Raw genomic sequence first — 23,249 nt, forward strand, 5'->3', positions numbered from 1 at the left:
ACTCACAGACTGCGTGCGGGCATGTTGGAGATCACTGCTCTAAGCGTTTTTTATCTAGAAAGTCTAAGAAAAATGAACTATGGTGACTGTGGTGAGTACTGTAAGAAGCAAAATTGAAGTCAAATAAACAAATTGGCAACCCTAAGCCAAATACAGCAGGCAGTGGCTCAGTCAATGGCATGAGTTTGTTCGGTTGACTTCTGGCAGACCTGGGAGTGTTTGAAGACAATTATTATTTTTGCAATTCCGTGTACCCGCAAAAATGACACGCTTTAAATGATAATGTTTCGTTTTTGCTGGCTATGTAAGACACAAATCCCAGTTTAACGTGTTGGGATACAAACAATGGCTCCACACCTCACATTTGTCCTTACTTGTTTCAAATGTATACGTGCAACCTTCCGGACCTCCTGTATGTCAACTGATACTGTTGTGTTTTCTGTTAAAAGTTGTGTTGATGTACAAAGTCATTTATTTGTCTAAAAACTCCCGATCCACCGTCTGTAAAGTTTCCAATACAATCCACTACAAATAAATCAATCTTAATAAGATGAAATGAAATTAGGCATGGTCAAAATCTGGAATAATAAAAAAGATTTAACATGTGTGTGTGTGTGTGTGTGTGTGTGTGTGTGTGTGTGTGTGTGTGTTTGTGTGTGTTGAATGCCGAGTAGATTTCCTGCAGTGAGTCGCAGGACTCCGGATCTGAGCGCAGCGCGTCCCCACTAATCCCCCCTTCCTGTTTTGTGTAAATGCAGCACGCCAGAGGAAGAGCGGATTTATTTGGTAATTAGGCAGATAAAGCCTTACAGCCAATTACCTGATGGGTGTGTGAGAAGTGTGTTTGCGGGCGTGCAGGCATTGTGAAAGTGGTGGCGATATCACACCACAACATTCAGTGTTCGTTTGATATATCAATATTGTGTCTGGAAGCCAAACGTGCAATTAAATGCTGTCATGCAAACGGATGAGCGTTGGAATCTGGCTTTGCAGTCCCACCTAAGCGATTGGATATATGGCCACGGATCAAAATAACACCAGCGTGGAGATGCTTTTGTAATGTGGCTTAAAAGGCTCCATGCAGGAACCCAAGCGTATTTTTAAGTTTTTTTGAGTCAACTGATTTGATCGTGTTTTGCAACAAAAGCAAAAACGGAAAAGAATGCGTGCTAAGGGAAAACAAAGATTTGCACTCTGCTAAACTGATCTGTGAAGGAAGTCCTGTGTTTATTTTCGGTCGTAAATGGGATCAGCTGTCAGCACGACATTTGCTTTGGCCTTCACACATTTGTTTATTGGTATCTATGGTCAAGGATGTCCTGCAAGCTCTTGAACGTAGTGCCAGTGGGTTTTTTTATTACTTGGATGCATCACGATCATTAAATAATAAATGGCAAATTCGATATCAAAGCAACCCTATGTTGATATTCTATCAAGATTGCTGTCCCTTTCAAATTACAGATAACTCCTGATTTTACTCTTGACTGAAATCTTCACCCATAATTCCCTCTGAATCTGTTAAACTGGAAACTCTGATCCACTTAAATGGCGACTGGATTCCAGTCTGTGTTCCTGGCACGCAGAGTCCTCTTTAGCCGACGTGTTCGCGTGGAAGATCATATCGTGTTAGCTTTTTAATACAAACATTTACGCACCACTCCTGGCCATTAACAACTCACAGTTTGGGGCGCCGTCACACACGTTGTTTCGGGAATGCTGATAAAGCGACTCGGTTTAAAGATTACGGCGGAGTGTGAAGGGAAGCGAGGCATCGAGGGGCCCAGATTCCTCGTTCCGATTGCAGGGACCCCTCCCACTCCTCCCATGCTTGAAATCCAAGCCAAATCAATTACACTCCCCCGGCACCTCCGAAATTACAGAGCAATAAATAACCCCCCAGAAAAATATGAAAGAGTTATGAGGGCCCACGGATGATGGTGAGGCCCACGGCTCCTTCACGGTCCCCTTTCTCCCCTCCTCTCTGTATTTCTCAAACTCGTCCTCTCTTTGTGACTGTACATTAGGTCTTCTTGATTCCTCTGGCATCTCTGGTTTCAGAGTTTTGTGTTGTTCATGACCTTGAGTCCAGCCTGAGGATATGCGATCCAATGTGTAGCAGGCACCCTGCATCTCCTGTAGCAGACAAGGATTGTTGGACATTTATCTTCTTTTCTGAATTGGATCTTTGGCTCATGGGAGCCCTTAAAGGAAACGTTCAACTAAAATCCAATGGAAGAAGTGATAACAATAGTTTTTAGGAATTAACTTATAAATTACTATAATTTTCTGTTATTGCATTGATTCTGCAGATTAATACTGCATAATTACATTTACAGTTTTATTATTTTTTGAAGGTATCCCTCATGTTGTTTTGAGCCTGTGTGGCTTATGTTTGATTTTGTAAAACATAAAAGAAAATTTTTATTTGCTGTCCTGGTCCCATTTTTCCATTGAATTGAAGATTTCAAATGCAAAACCCTCTAAGTGCATGCAAAATCCCCATCTTCTAAAAAAGTCTTTGTGCAGTTCACTGCTTTAAAATAAAGTTAAAAGGCTCAAAAATTCAGTCAATATCCTATAATATATTTGATAAACCTCCTTTATCTGGTAAAGAAATTTGACATACATGTGTCATCTTATTCTTCTTCCATGCACTAAGAAGACTTTGCTAAAAAATCATCATGAAGTTTAATGGATCCTGACAAGATTTCTGAATGACCTCAAAGCGGATTTTAAGTGAAAGTATTTGTTGAATGTATAATATGTGCTGAGAGCACTTGGTTAATATCATAGTCTCCTTTTCGATGGAGGTGGCGTTTAGTGGCTTTTTCATCTGAGATTTTTTAGTTCAACCCTTAAATGCATTCCTTGGGATATTATCCACTACCTGTTCATTTTTTAAGTTGGACTTCTTTCAGTATTACTGAATTTACTTAAATATAAAAACAGGGAAAAATGTAAAATAATCTTTAATCATTTTCTAAATAAATTATACAAAAAATATATATTTTTATTTTATTATGGCGACTGAAAATAATTTGTTGTAAATATTATAGAACTTTGACTATTCTACATTTTTTTAATTGCGAGTGCATCATTTTAAAATTCCTGTAAAGTCAATCTTAAAAATTGTTTCTAAACACATTATAAATGTTAGAAATGGCTGAAACATTCCACAAAGACTTCAAACTATGTAGTACTGAATTGTAGATTGTTAAACCGTTTTTTCCCCCATTCAGCAGTATTTGAAAGTTCAGAGAGACCATAGACACTAATTCCATTATATTCACTTACCACAGGTCTGTTAAATGCTGTATTCTGATTGGTTGAGAAATGTTCCATGGGTGTTGGTTTTTTTTTCCATGGGTGTTGATAATTTTTCTGTAAATCGCACACCTAACTTGTCAAATGTCTTAAAAATAGGCACCAGAGCAATGTCCGGCAGAGATTTGATCCCAGATCGCATGGGATCCTTTCACACCTAAGATTGAACAATCATTTAGGTTATTTCACCATTTATAATATTATGTCATTGTAAGCAACGTTACTTACATGTGAAAATCCCCTAAAAATTCGGGCAGTTTGATTATTTTAGTTGAGGATACATCTTCCTCTGTAGAAATAAATGCAGTGGGGGCGCATTGAGGACCTATCCAAGATGGCAGCCGCACTGATACGTCAGCTTCAATGTGCAGCGTCAGTCTATGTGGTGTCTATGTATATAATGTATATGGACTAAACTAAAGCTTTCCAGAGAGTGGGCGTGGTTTCAGCACTGAGAGTGGACACACCCCCACTGCATGATAGCAGGGAATGCTGCCTACTTTTCCAAGATTGTGATAACTTATTTTATTTAGTTGGCATTTTTTCCATCATTCAAATTTGGTTGGGTGGTTAATAAAAATGTTTTCTGTGGTGGTGTGACAATTTTAGAACACATTTAAAGAGCACCTAACGACTGATTCACGTTTTTACATTTCCTTTGGTGTGTAAGTGTGTATTAGTACATGTTAACAATATGCAAAAGGTACAAACCCCAAAGTAAACGATGATGCAAGTTATCATCTTCAAAGTAATTATCCTTTCTTGGACTACAACAAACACACGGATTGTAGGCAACAGTTTACTTTCTGGGATTGGTGATGTAGACAAGACCGACATTATCATAATTCATCCTGCTTTAGACTCACAGCCTGTAAGTTAACTCCTGTTAGCATTGCATTGTGCTCGAATCTTTCAAACATGGTAAGGAGCGTCACATTTCCTGCTGACGTCATTGGTATTCAGACCAATCACCAGAGGTGGGACAAAGTCATTGTTATGCAAGTCACAAGTAAGTCTCAAGTCTTTACTTTCGAGTCCCGAGTCAAGTCGAGTCAAAGACGAGGCAAGTCCCGAGTCGAGTCACAAGTCAAAGCCAACAAGTCTCAAGTCGAGTCCAAAGTCCTACCATTTTACTTTCGAGTCATTTTAAGTCCTCTTACCACAGAAATAAAATGCGTGCTGTGGACAGGTGGAGGGAGGCCCCTATACTGCATTGCATTCGCAAAAGATCAAATTGGCCAAAAGTCTGTCAGTCATTTGTGCGCAATAGGGACGCAGAATGATGCCACCATGGCTGAAAACTCGCTCCACTGGAGAACTAGAAGCAGGCACTGCCAAGACTCGGATGGCTACTTGAAAGAGTGAAGGAAGGGGTCTTACTGTTCAATGCCCAGAACAAAAGGGCATACTGTCCTTCTGCCATGTCAATGTAGTGACTTAGCTGCAGTGGTGTAGTCTAGGTTTTTGTTTTCCCTTTGACCCTTATGCTCACTCGTCCCAGCGCGACACCCCATATGCACCACTACACTCACAGATTCAAACAGTATAGATATTCATGTAACTGAGAGCATTCTGAAAGTCTCATAAACACATAAACTGAATGTGTATGAACATGTCAGTTTATTATAAGAGAAAAAAAGACTTTAATAGCCAATTTGCATTTACAGCTGGGGAAACTGGACTGATTTTTAGACTAGTTTAGTGTTAACTTACATTAACTCAGGGCCAAAAGCTACTCAACTGTTAATTAAAATTAAATAAACTGTTTACAATCTTCAATCCGTGGCTAACACATGCATTGAAGGAGAAAAAAATCCACTCTTTCAATAGCTATTATCTGACAACTATTGATAACATTACCATGTGTAATTTAATGGTGTAAATGTTTTTATTTAATACACATTTAAGATGACCATGAATTAACTCTAATTTGCATAGTCTTTGATATAAAAAGCTTATTTGCATAGGCTATAATACAAGCATTGTCTAAAAAATGAAAATAGGCTTTTACTTAATTATTGTTACAAGATTATCATATTGCCTAATATTAGACACCCAAATCAAACAGAAGTTTAAGATCATATACATCTTGAACGTAAATATATCAATGAACACAGAGAAGGAAAGTTTAACACTGTGAATCACAAGCAAACATACTGAAGGCAGCTAAAAACCATCAGGACATAAACACGGGCTTATTTTATTGACTTTGGAGCCTTACCTCCAGATAATGTAATAAACTGGACTGATGATTTAAATGTTGTTTACTCACATGTGCGTTGTTAACTCTCCGGATTTTATGTTGCAGCACTCGTTCACTTCACATGGATTGTTTGTTTACAGTGTCGCGTGAGCAGCTACACTGCAGGTTCGACTTAATTTGGCGCTAAGCAGACCTCTTGGTGATGTCAAAGTACCGCGAGAGCGTTTCAAAGCAGATTTCTCCATGTGATAACTGGAATCACTCTCGCGGTACTTTGCTGTCACTCGTCTGTGGCGCCACATCGGTCTGCTCCCCAGTCACTTTCGCGCCGCTACAGTAATTTCATATGCCGATCGGATCGCGCAGTCGGCAGGAAGTCAAACACACCAAATATATAGCCTAATATGTATATGCATTTCAACCCGCTAAAGTAGCAAGTGTATCATGCTGGTCAGTGCTTCACTATGACTAAAAGTTTGAAATGTCACAAAACCATGCTGTTACGCATCCTCGCGCTATTTTTAGTGGGTATACGGAATTCCTTGACAATTCCTAGTGGGTATAAGGCGTGTATCTGCGTATCACGTAGACTACACCACTGCTGAGCTGTACTGCTGGTACGGTCCCAACATCCAAACCAACGTGGGACTACAGTGATTGTCTGCCGTGCAGGCAGCGCGCATGCTCTCTGCATGCAGGTTGTGCACATTTTTTTCACAGATGCAGATACACTGAGAGCGGCGCGGCCGTGTGAAAAAAAAAATTCCCCAGGTTTTCGTGTGAAGTAGCAAGTCTTCTCGAGTCATAAGGCGCAAGTCCAAGTGAAGTCACGAGTCATTGATGTTCAAGTCCAAGTCGAGTTGCAAGTCTTTGTACATTTTGTCGAGTTGAGTCTGAAGTCATCAAATTCATGACTCGAGTCTGACTCGAGTCCAAGTCACATGACTCGAGTCCACACCTCTGCCAATCACAACGTACAGATTAGCTGGCCAATCAGGGACAAAGAGCTTTTCAAATCCGTGCGTTTTAAGAAGAGAGTGAAATCTAAAGTAAATACAAAAATGTACTGTATGTGGAAAATAATGTGTTTTTTTAACCACGCAAAGACATTGTATTATACCAAATACACAAAATAACATTGTTTTTTAGCAATGAAATAGGTGCACTTTAATATCTGACTTTACAAGGACTTTAACCACACATAAAATGTTAATATACAATGAAATATGCTTATGGTATTATTTTTAATTGATAATAAATTATCAGGAGAGTTTTATAATAATGTTCTAAATACACATCCCAGATTGCTTAAGCCCTGAATATGTAATAATAATAATTGGTAAGACAATGCATTAAAGGATTCATTTATTTTATCCATACACTATCAGAATGAGAGGTACAAAAGCAGCAACTGGGGTGGTACCCTTTCCAAAAATACACCTTTGTAACTAAAGGGTGCATATTAGTGCATCAAAGATGCCATATTTGTACTGGTTCATTTTTAAAGGGTACTGCTCCAGTGACTTTTCTTTTTTGTGAAAATGCATTAAAGTTTTGACAAAATACAGGAGGCATATTTTGAAATCACTCTTATTATCTTTACAATCGTGTCTTTTAGATCCAAACATAAAACCATACTGTATGTAACTATGTCTCAACCCAACCAAAAAGTTAACCGTCAAGATTCGGTTCCTAAAGTGCTCAAGGAAAAACTCGTAAACCTGACAAGTAAAGTTTGACTGGGTGGAATGTCAAACTTCACGAAACAATCTGACAGCATTATATGTTCGCCATAAACTCTGACATTTTCCAGGTCAAATCTGACAGTCTGCTCCAGTGAAGAGGTCCAAACCTGTGTGTAAGCGTAAAGAGCCGAAATAAAATGGCGCCATTTACTGGGGGATGTTTACCCTTCGCACTTCCTGGCCTCACACACTCTAGGCTCTCTGTGTATAGACAAGAGTTCAAATACTTCCCGTGATCAGCAGATAGAGGGTAAGAGAAAACACACACACACAGATAAGCTATTGTGCTCGCGTCCGGAGCGCTGAACTGAAGGCTAAACCGTTGAACATTAACTGTCAACTGTATACTGCTGAACGCTTGGCATGACTTGAATAGCCTACCGTTAACAAAAAATACAGCGTTATATTTGTAAAAACAACAAATACAGCGTTTTTTTTGTCAGTAATAAAAAAACAAGTCTGTGAATGAATCTGATGTTTGAAGGAAATGGGTCTAAACTTTGATTTTGTGACATTATATAAGGACTCAGGAAGGCGGTTGATGTAATATTTTCAAGTACTCTAGCTGGTCTTACTGCACGACACCTTGGTTTCTGTAGATAAATATGACATTGATGTAGTGTCCAAGAAGTCGCATACCGATAAGCTTGCATTTGGCAGACACTTTTATCTAAAGCGACTCGCAGAGCTTTGCTTTAGCTATGCAAAGGTCATGGGTTTGAGCCCCAGGGAACATACACACTGATAAAATGTATAGCTTGAAAGTGTCATTTCGGACAAAAACATCTGTCAAATGCGTGAATGAATGTAATGTGTGTTCCCTAGGATTTGAACCCTTGCGCTGCTAACGCAGAAGCAACACACAGACTGCTATTGGGGCATGTTGACACAAAAGCTTACCATGTGTTAATGTTTTTTGTCCTGGGAAATCGAATAAAAGGTTTTTAAGTAGACGAGGACAATAAATTGACTTTCACTGTGATACAGCAGGTAAAATAAGTATTGAACACGTCACCATTTTTGTAGTAAATGTATTTCTAAAGGTGCTACTGACATGAAATTTTCACCAGATGTTGTAATGTAATCCACACATGCAAAAAAACAATCTCCATAAATTAAGCTATGTGAAATCATTTAAAATAACACAGGCAAAAGTATTGGATCCCTGACGTAAAGGAGGTGCAAAAAGGCGTGAAAAGCCGAGACAGTCAGTAATAAAAAGCAAAAACCCTTGTCAATGCAAATAATAACTTGGTTCAATCCCAACCGATGGCCAGGGACTTTTTTGTTTTTTTCTGCGGAAGTTTTGTGGAAAATTCTGCAGAATGACTTTAAATGTTTTTTTTTTAAGTATTTAAGCTGTAAATATTACAAAAGATGCATGTAAAATAATAAATTTTTTAAGGGTTACAATGAAAATAACTACACCAAACCAAAAAGACCTCTGAATTAAACTGCACCAACATGAATGTGCATGTCAAGATATAACTATATTTTATTTACATTTACATTTATTATTATTTAACACTGTTATATATTCAGTGGCAGACGTTGACTTCTCTTCCGAGGGGGGGGAATTCAAAATATGTGTTCAGAGTGTTATGTGTGTTGCTCGTCATGTCAAAATATGTATTTGTTGCGTCATGTGAACCATCAGGCCGCTTGTCAAAATATGAGCCTGCTGCACATGCGTCGAAAGGGTTTATGATAAAAGAGACACTTGTGTTCACAAAATATTTGAACACAAATTTAACAGTAAACTCTGATTAAACATGAGATTAAGTGAGTATCTGGCAAATGTGAGCGTCTCCTTTATCATAAACCCTTTAGCAAGCACTTATTTTGACAAGACACGTGATGCACATAAGCTTACATGACGCACCAAACACATATTTTGAAATGACAAGTCACACATATGACGGGCTACATACATGTTGTGACGAGCTTCGCATCGTGCGCCCTCGAAAAACAAGTCACCGGCCGCCACTGTATATATTTTAGCAGAATAAAAGGCTTGTGTTCACTGTAAAAACGTATTATGTGCCTTACACTGAAAAAAAATTATTCATTCAATTTACTCAATTGCAATCATTTTATTAAAGCTACATTTAAACAAAAGTTTTTTGTTTTGTGTTGTATTCCTAATTTTTTTATTTAAATATAGCTTAATTAAATTGATTGCAACCACTTACCTTAAAAAAATGAGTAAATTAAATGAATAATTTTTTTCAGTAAATTTAACTAAATATATATAGTAAATACATATACATATAGTAAATACTATTAAAAAATAAAAATAAAATGTAAAAGTAAAAATAAAAATAACACAAACAAGTGCAAGTAATTCTAAATTAAGACATTATTGAGTAAATTTAACTTCATTTTATCATGTAAAATCCACTAAAATTTGTAAGAAAGAAATTAACTTAATAATTTTGTGTTGAACCTACTTGAATTATTTAAGTACATATAACTAACTAGGCAGTTGACTTGTACTTCCCATTATGCTTTGCATTGGACTTTATTTGGAGAGTAAATTTGAAATTAAATGCAATTTTTGTGTTTTTAACTAAGAAGAAAGACTTGTTAATGTTAAATAATCTTTGAGATTTAGTAGAGTTTCTGTTTTGAGTTTTGTGGTTACCATCATTCAGAGAAGTGGTGCTTGTGTATAAACAATAGGTGACACAATGAAAACCATGATGGTGTTAATTCACACATGTGCTGTGCTAATGCCAGTACTGAGATCAGTCTCTTCTTACTTGCTAAACATAATGTGGTATATAGTAAAATAAATAAAGAAAAGAAGAAATTGTACGTGATTAAATCAGGAAGATTCCATTAAAGAAGCAACCCTTTAAAAGTACTAAAAATGTTTTGGGAACAATATTATACACACAATTTTTAAGTAAACATCAATTATTTTTTACAGTGTATTTTAACTTTACTTAGTAAACTTAAGTAAATTTTACTTATTGTTTTTTATTAATTTAAATCAGTTTTTCAAAGTAAATTGTACTTAAAGTGTGACATTAACTAGAAAAACCTGAATGCAAAAACTTGCAAAATATTTTTTTTTATAAATGTATAAATAATGTATAAATTATTTTTTCAGTGTATGTTCTCATAATTTTTTTAAATAATTTTTACAACGCTATGTAAATATAACTTTATATTAAACACAACAAGAACATTTGTTTTGAAAACAGATTTGAAATGATCATGTGCTTAGTGCCGACAGAGTCAAGTGAGATCTCCATAACTCCACAGTACGTTTAATTTAATCTCAAACATCAAATGGTTCATGCTCTCCATCATTAAAACAGTCACAGCAAAGAGCATGCACAGGGTTTTTGTACTTGCCAATGACGGCTCACAAATGGTTGGAATATATGTGTGCTTGTCAATGACTGCCATTAAATCTGCAGAATACCATAGAGTTTTTCCGCAGAAATCTGAATTCACGGATTCCGTTCGGGCCTGCTGACGACCTATAAAATACTGTCTTATTACCAAGGTGTCATGATGGGTAAACCCTAACCCAAACACACAGCCAGGGAAACTCTCAATTGGTTTCAAAGAAAGCTTCTAGAATGGCCCAGCCAAACACCGGAATTAAATCCAATTGAAAATCTATGGATTGCACTAAAGATAAAAGTTGATCTTCAAGATTTGAAGCCTTTTTGTGTAAGAATGAAAGGGTCAAAATCACACCTGAGCAATGCATCAGTGATGGCCACCCGGTGACTCCTTTGACGAGGGCGCACAATGTGAAGCTCGTCATTTCAAAATATGTGTTCGGCACATCATATAAACGCGTGATGTCAAAATAAGTGCCTGCTGCAGACGCGTCTTAAGGGTTTATGATAAAAGAGACGACCAGATACTCGCATAATCTCATGTGTAATCAGAGTTTAGGGTTAAGTCAGTATTTTGTGAATATAATAAATCCTTTCAACGCTTGTGCAGCAGACTCGTATTTTGAAGAGGCATGATGCACATAGTTCACATTACGCACATATTTTGAAATGAAGAGCAATACACATGACACTCTGAACACATATTTTGAAGTCGCACCCCTCGCAAGAGAAGTCACCTGTCGCCACTCCAATGCATACAACTAGGTTCTCTATAAAGGGGGCGTCTTGAAGCTTTCATTACCAAGAAAGGCTTTGGTAAAATGTATTAAATACATTTCAATACTTTTCATGTTTCATTTTACATTATTACAAATACCTTAATTTATGGACATCTACGGTTTGATTTCTTTTAATGTGTGGACTGAATGGGTTGATACCAACATCTGGTGAAACATTCATGTCGATAGGACTCTAACATGTCTGCTGTATATAACGGGATACTGAATGTTCATTATGGTAGTTATATACTATAGTAGTTATAAAAGTCAACAGCAAGAGAAACTCACTCTATGTCTGGCCACAGTTTACCAGCTCAAAGAAATATAGTTCATCATAAAAAAATAATAATCTTAAAAAAGAAACTGGTTGCTCCCAATCAAGTGCAAACAAGCAAGTTTGCTCAGTGACAGCAGAACATTATAGATCAAATATCATTGATTTTGAACACAGTTACGTTGGACTGAGCTGGGTCAGAAAGAAAATTGTATTATGCTTAAATGGTTTAGCCTGGGGTTTCAAAATGCCATTTGAAAGCCTTGCACAGACCTTTGCCCTTTGGCCAAACATGCAGGTCATGCAGAGACAGTCAGTCCATGATGGACAAACTCTTATCTATCCGAGACCAGCTGCCTGAGACGGTCTCCACGGAGAGACAGACACATTTTACACTGAAATAATTGTCGTGTTTGTCTCCTGATAATGATTTGTTACACATGACAGATAAATCAGAGATGCAGTAGATATATGTCTAGACAGGTATTATGGGTTGTGGGTGACACTGAAGTGTGAGATGTCTGTTATAAACCAAATACAAACAAATCCAATCATTCGGTGTGAACTGTGGGTGAATTACGAAAGTGCATCGAAATAAAAACAAAGTCAGTATTTTAAATTATACTTTATTTAATATAAAACAAACCATAAACAAATAAATTAGATATTTCTAAAATAATTCTCTCGAGGGGAAATTTATAATAACATCATTTGATTTGTTACAATGGAGAATACACAAATGGAATGTCTGTGGTTTATTTATATATATTTATATATATATTCATTTTCGCTTGTATGCAAACAATGTGCTTTAGACTTCTGAAGGGGTCACGCAATGCCTTCAAGAGTTTAAGGTCAAACATGTCTCATTTAACCATTTCTTGCTCTCAACAAAGAAATCGGCCCTTTCGAATGCGCACCAATTGTCCCCGGAGGGATTTCTAGGAGCGTCCCTGGCTAAGAATGCAAAGTATCGGCTAAATTAACTTGAAAAAAGCTATTGGCTTCTTATCAGGCTTCGCATTCCCTGAAGGACATGGATGAATTTGTTAAGAAAGGCCAGCATTAGCATTTGTATATTAAAAGATAGTGGCGGATAAAGATGAGCAGCTGGAGCCATTAGCATAATAAGGGGCTTTCTCATTTGCACACAGCCCCCCGATCACCCCAGCCAGCAGTCAAACACATCACAGCTGCTTGAGACCATTGTCCACCTTAGCCTGCGCCCGGACCCAGCAAACACACCGGGATGGTTAAAAGGTTACAGTCGAACAATGGAGGATTCAGCGTTTGAAATCAATCAATATCGAGGCGTTTCGCATTCCCTCCAGTCCTTTTCTTGTGTGTACAGTACTGACAATGAAAGCGCTGCTGGTCCCTGCGATGTCTCAAGTTTTGAATGGGGTGAAGGGTTCGGGAGAATGACGGGAGGCCGGAATAGCTGGGAGGTTTTGGCCTTGACGGCGTGCGATGGTACGAGCAGCGAACAATAGTTATTGTAAATGAAGAATGGTTGAGGGGAAGCTCCTTATAAAGAGATTTACATAATTTCTTTAACACCTTCACTTTATATCATTTAGAATAATTTATAAAATGTAATTGTCTTCTGTAATGATATGTACATTAAAATACTTTAAGTCGATATTCACAGGAAATCCAAAAAATCAGGCACTTTGCCGCACCGCTGCAGCAATTTTTAACATGCAAGATCCTGAGATTTAAAACAGCTCATTAAATAAAAAAAATGTAGAATAATCTTATATAGAGAGAGATTTATATTTATCAATGCTATCCACTTTTTTATATCAAAATAAATGTTCTCTTTAAAAAAAAAAATCTGGTTGGAAAATGCTCCTATGTAACTTCGTACATACAGCAGCGCTCGCTGAATAGAAACAGCTTCTCGGTCCTGTTTCTGTAGCAGAAATCTGATGAAAGTGAAGTTCATTATCGCAAAGTTTCATAGTGCCAAGCATTCGTATAATGTTCTTAGGCAGAGCAACACAGGCGAAAATCCTTGTACCGCTTTTATCGCAAGTGTCCATAAGCTGTCGAAACAGACTATCGAATCGCCGTCTTCGTGTCTATCCGAGAGCGCACGTCGTGGTAACCGAGTAGGCATGGGTCGGTTGACAAAGCATCGTGGGTAAACACTGAATCGTTGTCTGAGGAGCAAGAGCTGGAGGTGTCTTCACAAGATGGCGAGTACTGTTCAAATGGGGTTGACAGGTCTAGGTACTGCGAATGCAAAAATACAAATATTTTAATGCATAAACTGAAACCCAAATGTAAACAAACGTTGATGCATAAGATCTTACCTCATCTGAAATGGACACCAGTACTCTATCCAGTTCCTCTACGAGCTGTTTAAACGTCGGTCTTTGTGTCGGTACAGCATGCCAGCATTCTCTCATCTTCATGTAGCTGTAAAAACAATTCAAACTTAGTGTAAGTCACTAAATATTTTCAATGCTTTGCTTTGGTGGTCTGGGTAATGGCCGATGCTTACAGTTCATGAGTGCAGTTGGAAGGTTTGTCCATTCGATGGCCTTCCTTAAGCAGCTTAAAAAGTTCCTCAACCGGTATCCCAGGGTACGGCGATCCTCCCAATGTGAAAATCTCCCACATTAACACTCCAAAAGACCAACTGCAAAGATAATCGGTTAGCATCCACTGACATCAAGATTATATAGTCTTAAATCTTGGTTGAATTTTTGGCATAGCTTCAATGATTAGCCAGACTTACACGTCGCTCTGGTGTGTGTAGACTCTGTCAAACAAAGCTTCTGGTGCCATCCATTTTACAGGCAAACGTCCCTGAAATTGAAAAACAAGAGAAGAGTTAGGATTAAGAATCGTACTTGCTTTAAATCCTCAAAAATTTGGTCGCCAACAGTTTGGCTAACCCCACTCTCCTTTCCCCAATTATCTTCTATTAAACCGTCTGCCAATCAAACATTAAACATTAAAGCATCAGGATGTTTTCGATGTTATGAGCGTTGATACTCACATTGGTGGTCTTTTTGTAGTAGTCAATCTGATGGACTCCTCTTGCCAGACCAAAATCGGCAATTTTCATGACGTTGTCATCCGTCACGAGAACGTTTCTGGCTGCTAGATCTCTGTGAATGCACTGTGAGACAAATAGAGATATTTATTTAGCGGACCTTGCATTAATAACATCGACTCTTATCAGATAAACACACCCACAGACCATATGTGACCTCAACAAAAATAACAAACGGTTTTCTATACAAGGACTTCGTTAAACATCGCCATGTAGCGAGCGATTTTTGCAGATGTTTTGAACTTTAAATAGCACTTGGATTTCATAGAAAAACAGCACGGGGCTACTTTCTAAATGCATGTCATTAAGTTTATTTTGGTTTTCATTTGAAATAGATGTGGTATTTGAGGATTGAAAAATAGGACGAAAACGGCCCCTGGTTTGTGGCCCTAATGGACGGGTTTCAGACGACTACATTCTTAGCAGCCCACAAAAAGCCAGTAATATGATCCTAAACGCAGGCGGGTCTGAACGCCTGCTTGCTAACAGATTTATGGCAGTGCTAGAAAGGACAAAGACCATGGAGGCAGGATGGCCACGGCGGTAAACACAACACACCGCCACTCCACTGAGGAATGCTCGGCATTGCGTATCAAACAAAGGGACGTGTTGATAAGATGGGGGGTTGGTTTGAACAGAAGCTAATTGAGCAACTTACTCTTTTGGAGGCCAGGTACTCCATCCCTCTTGCCACTTGGTAGGCACAGGACACCAGGTCTTTGAAGGTGAGCTGCTCCTCTGGAACCTTGGTTACGTCGAAGGTGTAATCCATGCCGGGAGGTCGACGTGCCCGAAGGTATTCACGCAGGCTACCCTTTGATGCGTATTCGACCAGCACGTAGAGTGGCCCTGAATTAGAAATACTGTACGTTAAAATCTATTTTAAGTTGGGGGGGGGTCGAAAAGTAGCTCTGTGGGTAACTTACCATCTTGTGTGCAAACGCCAAGAAGGTTTATAATGTTCTTGTGTTTGTCCATCACCTTCATTAACTCCATCTCAGAGATGAGGTCAGCCAGGTCTTTGTCGGTTGCGTCATCTGTTTAAAAAAGACCAACACATCCTTCTTAGTTTGCGTTTATGATTATAAATACAATATGACGTCCGAATGATCAAACTTACCTTTAAGCATTTTAACAGCTACAGTTGTCGCTTGATCCGAATTCTCTTTGTTTATCCCGTAAGCGTCTGCTCTCACCACCTGACCGAAGCAGCCTTCCCCAAGTGGTTTCCCTAACGTCAAACTGTCAGGAGATAAAGTAAACAGTCAGTTTAGGACAATAAGAAACATATTTTAAGACTTTGGAAGTATTGACAGTACTACGTACTTCTCTCTTGGAAACTCCCAGTCAGGATCATAAGGCAGTTCAAACTCCATAACTCCAGCCAGCATCGGGGAACAACTAGAGGAAAGACGAGCTACCCTCATCAGCGAGGCACTTGACTTTCCAGACGAATTGGACTCCACTGAATACTGCAACAGCGTCCAAGACGTACAGGATTAGAATCAGGAATGCTCCAATGAATGTTATGTTTCCAGGAAATTGCCAAAAGGCAATGACTTACCTGTCTGCGTAGAGGAAATTTGGAGAGTTTCTGCACGGGAAGCGTATCAAAAGGCTCCCGGTTAGGATGAAGTTGCATGCGGCAGAGAATCACGATAACGATGGCCATCACCAGGGCTAGGAACCCAGAGGCATAGATGATGATGTCAGTGTACTTGGCTTCCATAAGGTCCACCTCTTTGACCACTTCTTCCTCTGTGGAATTGACAAATTTATAAGTTTCAAGCAAACCAGAGAATTGATTTTGGTTCGATTTTGTCTTCGATGTGTCCAAACAAACCTACCTGACAGGACAGTAAGCCAAGCAGACTGATGGGAGTAACCAATAGAGTTTCCAGCCAAGCATGTGTATTCGCCAGCATCTTCCATTGTGATGTTAGTAAGATATAAGACTTCGACTTCAGACATGTTCAGGCTTCCGGTCTGAGAGGTTAGAAAGAAATCTCTTTATTATGTAATGTACAGAACATCTTACAGTATAGGGGTAATGAATTACGTTATTAAAAATACCTTCACAATCCTGACATAGGGAATGCCATCTGGTCCATACCGGCTGCCGTTTATCTCTACGTGCTTCAGCCATTGAATGTGAGGTTGGGCATCACTGTAGACTTTACAAAGGAACTGGGCATCACCACCCACTATTGCAGTAACGTTTTTTGGTAGACCGGCTTGCAGAATGGGCCTGTGTGGGGAACGTTCTGAAAAAGGATGGGAAAGTATTATATGTTAGTACGCTCATATCAACAATTATTAAAAATGTCATCCAGTGGCTTTTATAGCCCTAAAATAATGTAATTGTTGAACGTTTACATCAGTGGAAACTGCATTGCCAAATGGGGATACCCAAGCGGCACTTTCAAACGTTGACCAATCCTCACTAATTGGTTTCATTAGGAGATATTTTAAGCCAGGCCCGTGTGCCGGGACTTTGAACTTGATGTGCGCCTGTGCTTGCTCCCCCTCCCCGTCTGCTAAGACTCAGCGGTTGACCCCACGCCGGACTCTTAACAAACAGGTCTGTCACAGGTCAGGTAGAAAATTGGTCTGGACGCCTCAACCCACAGAGCTCCCAGGCACGTACCATGCAGGCCGATGCCAGCCCCCACCCGGCCCACCCCGCTGTGATGATATTTATTGCCCTATTACAGTTTGGATCTTACATATCGGTGTAGACAACTAGAGACTCGAGTGAACCCTGAGTGCCTGGGGTGCAACCATGAGCCCCTGGCCGTCCCTGAGGTGCATTTGGTGCCTATGTGACGCCACTGATCTGCTATTACAGGACCTCGCCGGTTTGATGCTTATTGCCTCTGACACATGCTGAGTATTGTAGACCTGAGATGGCTCCTCATGGAGCCAGGCGGCTGTCTAGGACATGTGAGTAAACGCCCTCTTACCCAATACGTCCAGGAGGTAGGTGTGAGAGATGGACCCATGTTTGTTTTCCACCACGCAGCTGTAGTTCCCACGATCTGATGGAACTACGCTCTCCATAACCAGGCTCCAGTGCTGATGTCGCAACTATGATCGTAAAATTGCACAGTGTGAGTTTAAGGATTATTTTGAGATATTTCAAAGTCAAGTCATGGGTGAAGCTTGAATGCATAGAAATAAATGACACATCTCACCTTAATGCCTCCGATCCGGTGCTCTCCTCTGAATTCTCTGCCGTTCTTTAGCCAGCGAATGGTCGGAAGAGGGTTCCCTGTGGCCGGGCACCGAAATTTGACTGTGTTTCCAGCCGGGACAGCGTACAGCTTCTTATCCATCCGTTGGGTGTGAGTCCAGTATGGTGCTAAAAGAGAGGAAGCAATTAAGCCGAATGCTAGACCTTAATGGAAGTTGCCAGCCTGAATACATTGTTAATACCAACCTCTGGAGATGTAAACCTGGTCATTTTCTGTCTCAGGATCAGCATCATCAAGCCCGTTGTCATCATCATCATCTCCAGACCCGACAGAATCTGCAAACAATGATAAACAGTAAGTTCCCACATATAGTATAACATCAAAATGAGTGTTGTTCGTGAAGAAACATGTCAATATTTACCCGCCACTGTGATGGTGAAGTTGCGAAGAGCTTCTTTGGTGCCGCGAATAACACACATATACACTCCTGAATCTTCATAGGTTACGTCTGTTATCTCCATGACTGCTGCCCTTATTTGGATACGGGCGCTGTGTTGCACCCGTGTGCCACCCTTGAACCACTGTACAGCTCCAGGACGACTTGTGTCACAGCGGAGTTTCAGTACATCTCCAACCTCCAGACGTAGATGTTCAGATGTCTCTTCAGTCGGCTCCTCAGAAACTTCTAGAGCGGGACATTTAAAGCAATTTAGGTATTTTAACAGATGCTTTTATCCATAGGAGGAAAACTGCATTGCAAATCATCACAGGGAGCAAAAATATGAGAAAGTTTTAGCATTCTTTACTGACACCATCTCAACTGAAGCCCACTTATACTGTCCATCCAAACATAAATTGTCATAGCACTTTAGCCAATGGCAAAGTAATGCAAAACATATTGAGTTTTCACTAGCTACCTGGTAAGACCTCCACCCAGGCAGAGCGAGAAGATTGTCCGACCGAGTTTTCCACCTTGCATACATACTCTCCCGCATCTTTCAAGGAAACGTTCACTAGAGGAAGTATGTTGACTTTGGAGGTGTTTTCTAGAAGAGGCTGTAGGGAAAACAGATCAAAGATTACTCCTTCTCTTCCGACGGCAGAAATATCCATAACAGCAAATCTTTAAATCCTTTTCTCACCGTAAGCGCTGTGAAACTCGGTGATCCATCAGGCCCCAGGCGATTGCTGTCCTTCTTGAACCACTGGAGACGTGTTGAGGCCGGCTGGTGGAGTTTACACACCAGTTTCACGTGTCCTCCAACCGTTACACTGGCGTTCTCGGGAAAGCCGGGCAGGAGAGTCGGTCGAGAGACTCTGATATCTGACCAAACGGAGAAAATGAGGTCTTTTGAATATTGCAATACAGCAATGAGTCTGTAAGATACACAGTGTTTGATAAACACAATAAACTTCTCACTAATTGCTAACTATAGCCTTTCTCTGAACTGATCATCACAATGAACACAATTCTCAATCGAGAATGACCTTAATTTGACTTTACAGCAGTGTTGCTGGTGACCCAGAGGTGAATGTGATAAGCATTTGAGTGATGCACCCCCTTCCACCCCCCCAACCGAGCAATGTCACCTCCAGCACTGGACCATAACATTCTTCCACCAATACACTAATGAACTTCACTGAATAAAACTAGAGCCTGGCCGGGATCTGACCCTGGCAGGGTGTGAACGGTCAGCATGAAAATAATGAACAAGCTAAACAAAACACAAACACATGCGCTCGCTAGAAAATAGGCTGAATGGTTGAACTTGCAAACTTTTGGTGAAGAAAAGTATCTTGTGGTTTGTGCATTTCAGCCTGATGATCACACCAGAACTTGTCCATATTTGTTAGGAAAACATTAATGATACCCCAACCCTAACCTCAACCTAAACCCAACGTCACTGGGGTAATACAAAAGCCGTACACATAATTTGCTCTTTATTAAATTAGTAAAATATATACAAATAGCTGAATTGCTTTTTAATACTTGGTCTACGTTACCTTTCACCAGCATCACATTTCCTGGGTGGCTCTGACCATTAAAGTATCACTGTGATTTTAATTTCCCCTGGCAGGAACTTAGTGGGACATTGTTTGGCTGCACCGCAGGGTTTTTCAACCTTTATCACCTTCCCATAGCTGGTCGTAGCTCATAAAGGTTTAGAGAAAGATGCTTCCCTCACCAAGGGCCACATTTCCCTCTAGACCCGGTCCAAAATGCAGTGCCAAGCTTATCACTAAATAATACTACCAAGTACATTACATGTAGTCCTTACTAATGTCTGTGAAAGTCTAAATAGCACTTATCGGTTGCCTTCCTGGCAGGTACACAATCTAGACAACCCAGTGTTTGTGTAATATCAGAAGGAGCAATAGGAGCCCATCGTTCCCACCACCCCCAGCATCCCACAATCCCTTGTTACTGGCACTGGGCCAAACAGATTTACACTTCCGAGCCTCAGGGCTTTGGCAGGATCAGGTAGCACTGTTTATGGCTCAAGAAAATATCTTTCACTCGCTAAGCGATGACATCCTCTCCAACTTCCCCACCACCTATATTTCGCTCCACTTATATATACTTATAATACAAATCAATCTATTGATAAAATAATGCATATGTATGGGATAAACATTATTTGTAATAATCCATACCTTTTGCTCGAACGTCCCCCGTTTTTAAAGTTCTTGATACCACCAACTCCGTGAAGCAGATGGTAATGAAAATCTTGAAGATGCTCAACATCTTGCTGAACTAATGTGTGTGCGTGCGCAGAAGACAGCTGGTCAGCTTCAAATGCTGACTCCAGGCATTGGCAGCTCCAGGGTAGTCACAAACCTGAGAAGATAAACATTTAGGCTACAGTTCATTGTGAAAGATGCACGTTTACATAAATGCATAATGCATTGTACACCCCAATCTTCCACACGCACCCGCATTTAAAACTGAATGGAATTTGTACACCTACATCATTGTTGGACATTGTCCACCTCCCCCGTCTACATGAATATATCGGATGTCTGAATGCGCAGTAGTTAAGGACAGTTGTTTATGAATGGAGCCTGTACAACGTCCTTTAATGGCTCGTTTCTATATAAACACATGAATTGAGTCCGGAACACAGACTAATTTTCCAAGTTATTACATAAGTACATGGACAGTTTTTATTTTTAGCTAAAGTTTTGATATGGGTTTATTTATTTATTTTTAAATATAAGGGTTGATTTTATATTCAGACGCTATTCCTGTACGACAAAAAAAAAAAAAAAACTGTTTACATATTTACTCAGTCCAGATGTGCTTGAAAAACACGTATTTTGGTCCGCATGAAAAGTAAATACGAGCAAACGTCACGCTCCGGGTACGAGGAACCACAAGCGCATTAAAAACACGAGAATTTCACACTGAGGTGAGAGTTTGGTTTAGCTAAATAAATCCATTTACAAGTGTGAAACCACTTGGTTTGCGTTAATGAAACTCATTTAGTCATTTTAAACCTGAGGTAACAAAAACAATAAGTAGGCTATATGCAAAAAATCTGATTTTAATTCAAAAAGTAAGCAATTCAATCACTAAGTGTGCCAAGTCGTGTTTTAACTTGTAAATGGCCATAAACCAGTTACCATGTTAAGTCTATAAAAGAAACATTCATTTATATTAAAGCTGCGCTGTTCCCTCCTTTAATAAAATTTTATATTTAAAAAATATTAGACCTGAAACAACTCAAAAATGCGTAAATTAATGATTTTCAAGCCTTTTGTTTAAATAATATGAATAAATATTTACCTGTTTTAGTGTCCTTTGCCCTGTAATCGGTCAGTGGGTTTGATAAGGCACCGCTAATGTTTAGTTCCCTTGATTCGCGGTGGCTCGTGAGACACTCATGTGTCCTTTATCTCCTTTTTATAAACCTCCAAATTATTTATCCTTGGAAATCCAATGGGCAACTTAAGGAAAAGTCTGAGTTACTCCAATATCATTTTTAATCTACAAGTCGTACAAATACAAGTCGTCTTCTCGATTCAAAGTCCAGCGCTGCTTTCCTTTGGTGAGGTCTCGCGCTGTGCTCGTGAGCGCTCCCGAGTCCAAAACCGCTATATATCCACTGAATATTAAAACACGCGATAGTCTTCCTGCAGTGTAAAATATCTCCAGCCGTGGAAATCATCCGATATGAGACACATAGAAAAAGTCTCCTCAGTCTTTGATTCGTATAATGTGAATTCAGTGACAGTGGAGCAGATGGGGTTTGTCAATGGGCTCCGCTCTAACCCGTGGGTTCATCCAGAATGAGTCGCTCCACGCAGCTGAGGTAAGTTTAAAACTGAACAACCCCTCTCCTCTCCTCTCTCTCTCTTTCTCTACTGCTTTACACTGTGGGCTTGAGCAAGAGACTCACTGGCATTGAGAGACAACAGCACACTGAGGGGAAGCTTCACATAACAATGGGCTTAAACCAGAAGGGAGGGGGGGGACTGGGGGGTTGTTGAAACCCCCCACCCAAAAAAAACAAATCCCCAAAGGCAAACCCCAGCGAAAGATAGATAGATAGATAGATAGATAGATAGATAGATAGATAGATAGATAGATAGATAGATAGATCCAGGGGTGCGCAATATATCGAACCATATAAATATCGAAATATTGCATAGTGCAATTTACATATAGCGATAGTTTGGAATAACTTAATTATTTTAATACTCCATTAATCAGAAAGAATGTAAATCATGCATGTTTGTATATAATTTTGGTTTAAATGATAATTTTAAATACAAGCATAAAGCGCTAAACACATTGTATATTGCATCACCCTTTCCAAAATCCCAAATTTGCACTATGTATTGTATTTGCACTTTTTGTATCCTGCATGCTTCGACAATACAAATTTTATTTCTGTCATGCCAAAAAGCACAAAAAAGTTCGGTAACACTTTATTTTACGGTGTCTTTGTTGCACATGCTAAATGTAATTATTATTGTAATCACAGTTAATTATGCATAATTACATGCAACTAACCCTAAACCAAACCCTAATCCTAACCCCAACCCTGTAGTAAGTTCATGTTGTTAATAATTATTACTTAGTACTTAAATGTATAATTACATTGTAACAGTGATGCCGTAAAATAAAGTGTGACCAAAAGTTCAATTGAAATAGACAGACAGGTTATGAACTGTTATTGTTGTTTATCTATAGTCGTCTAATAAGGATTGTTTTTTAAATTAATAAACTCATTTAGGATAAATATTTATACTGAGTTTGACTTCATGGATAATATATTTCATTTATGCTCTGCAATGTGA

At 39.3% G+C, this 23,249-nt stretch overlaps 1 protein-coding gene across 2 annotated transcripts; it reads right to left on the bottom strand.

The window, feature by feature from the left end:
- Positions 1 to 12,294: 12,294 nt before the first annotated feature.
- Positions 12,295 to 22,350, bottom strand: fgfr4 (fibroblast growth factor receptor 4). 2 transcript variants are annotated; one of them, XM_065287349.2, is made up of 20 exons: positions 21,733 to 22,350; positions 20,601 to 20,784; positions 19,088 to 19,269; positions 18,863 to 19,001; positions 18,367 to 18,627; positions 18,191 to 18,280; positions 17,946 to 18,112; positions 17,715 to 17,838; positions 16,825 to 17,015; positions 16,599 to 16,737; positions 16,316 to 16,509; positions 16,078 to 16,223; positions 15,872 to 15,993; positions 15,678 to 15,788; positions 15,410 to 15,600; positions 14,695 to 14,817; positions 14,431 to 14,501; positions 14,194 to 14,331; positions 14,003 to 14,108; positions 12,295 to 13,922 (listed from the first exon to the last, which is right to left on the bottom strand). In XM_065287349.2, exons 2-20 carry the CDS (start codon positions 20,689 to 20,691, stop codon positions 13,746 to 13,748), a joined length of 2,763 nt encoding a protein of 920 aa, XP_065143421.1. In that variant the 5' UTR covers positions 20,692 to 20,784; positions 21,733 to 22,350; the 3' UTR covers positions 12,295 to 13,745. The 2 variants fall into 2 exon arrangements, with proteins under 2 accessions (XP_065143421.1, XP_065143420.1); XM_065287348.2 differs by having other exon boundaries at positions 18,367 to 18,630.
- Positions 22,351 to 23,249: the final 899 nt, after the last annotated feature.

Source organism: Paramisgurnus dabryanus, chromosome 18 (assembly GCF_030506205.2).
Source record: "Paramisgurnus dabryanus chromosome 18, PD_genome_1.1, whole genome shotgun sequence".
In the NCBI taxonomy this organism is placed as follows: domain Eukaryota; kingdom Metazoa; phylum Chordata; class Actinopteri; order Cypriniformes; family Cobitidae; genus Paramisgurnus; species Paramisgurnus dabryanus.

Excerpts from the sequence above, each read along its gene's own strand:
- fgfr4 (XM_065287348.2), bottom strand. The coding sequence starts at position 20,691 with ATGTTGAGCATCTTCAAGATTTTCATTACCATCTGCTTCACGGAGTTG. Across the intron at positions 15,994-16,077 it reads TGGGAGTTTCCAAGAGAGAA|TTTGACGTTAGGGAAACCAC; the intron begins GTACGTAGTACT and ends ATCTCCTGACAG. Across the intron at positions 14,332-14,430 it reads TACACACACCAGAGCGACGT|TTGGTCTTTTGGAGTGTTAA; the intron begins GTAAGTCTGGCT and ends TTATCTTTGCAG.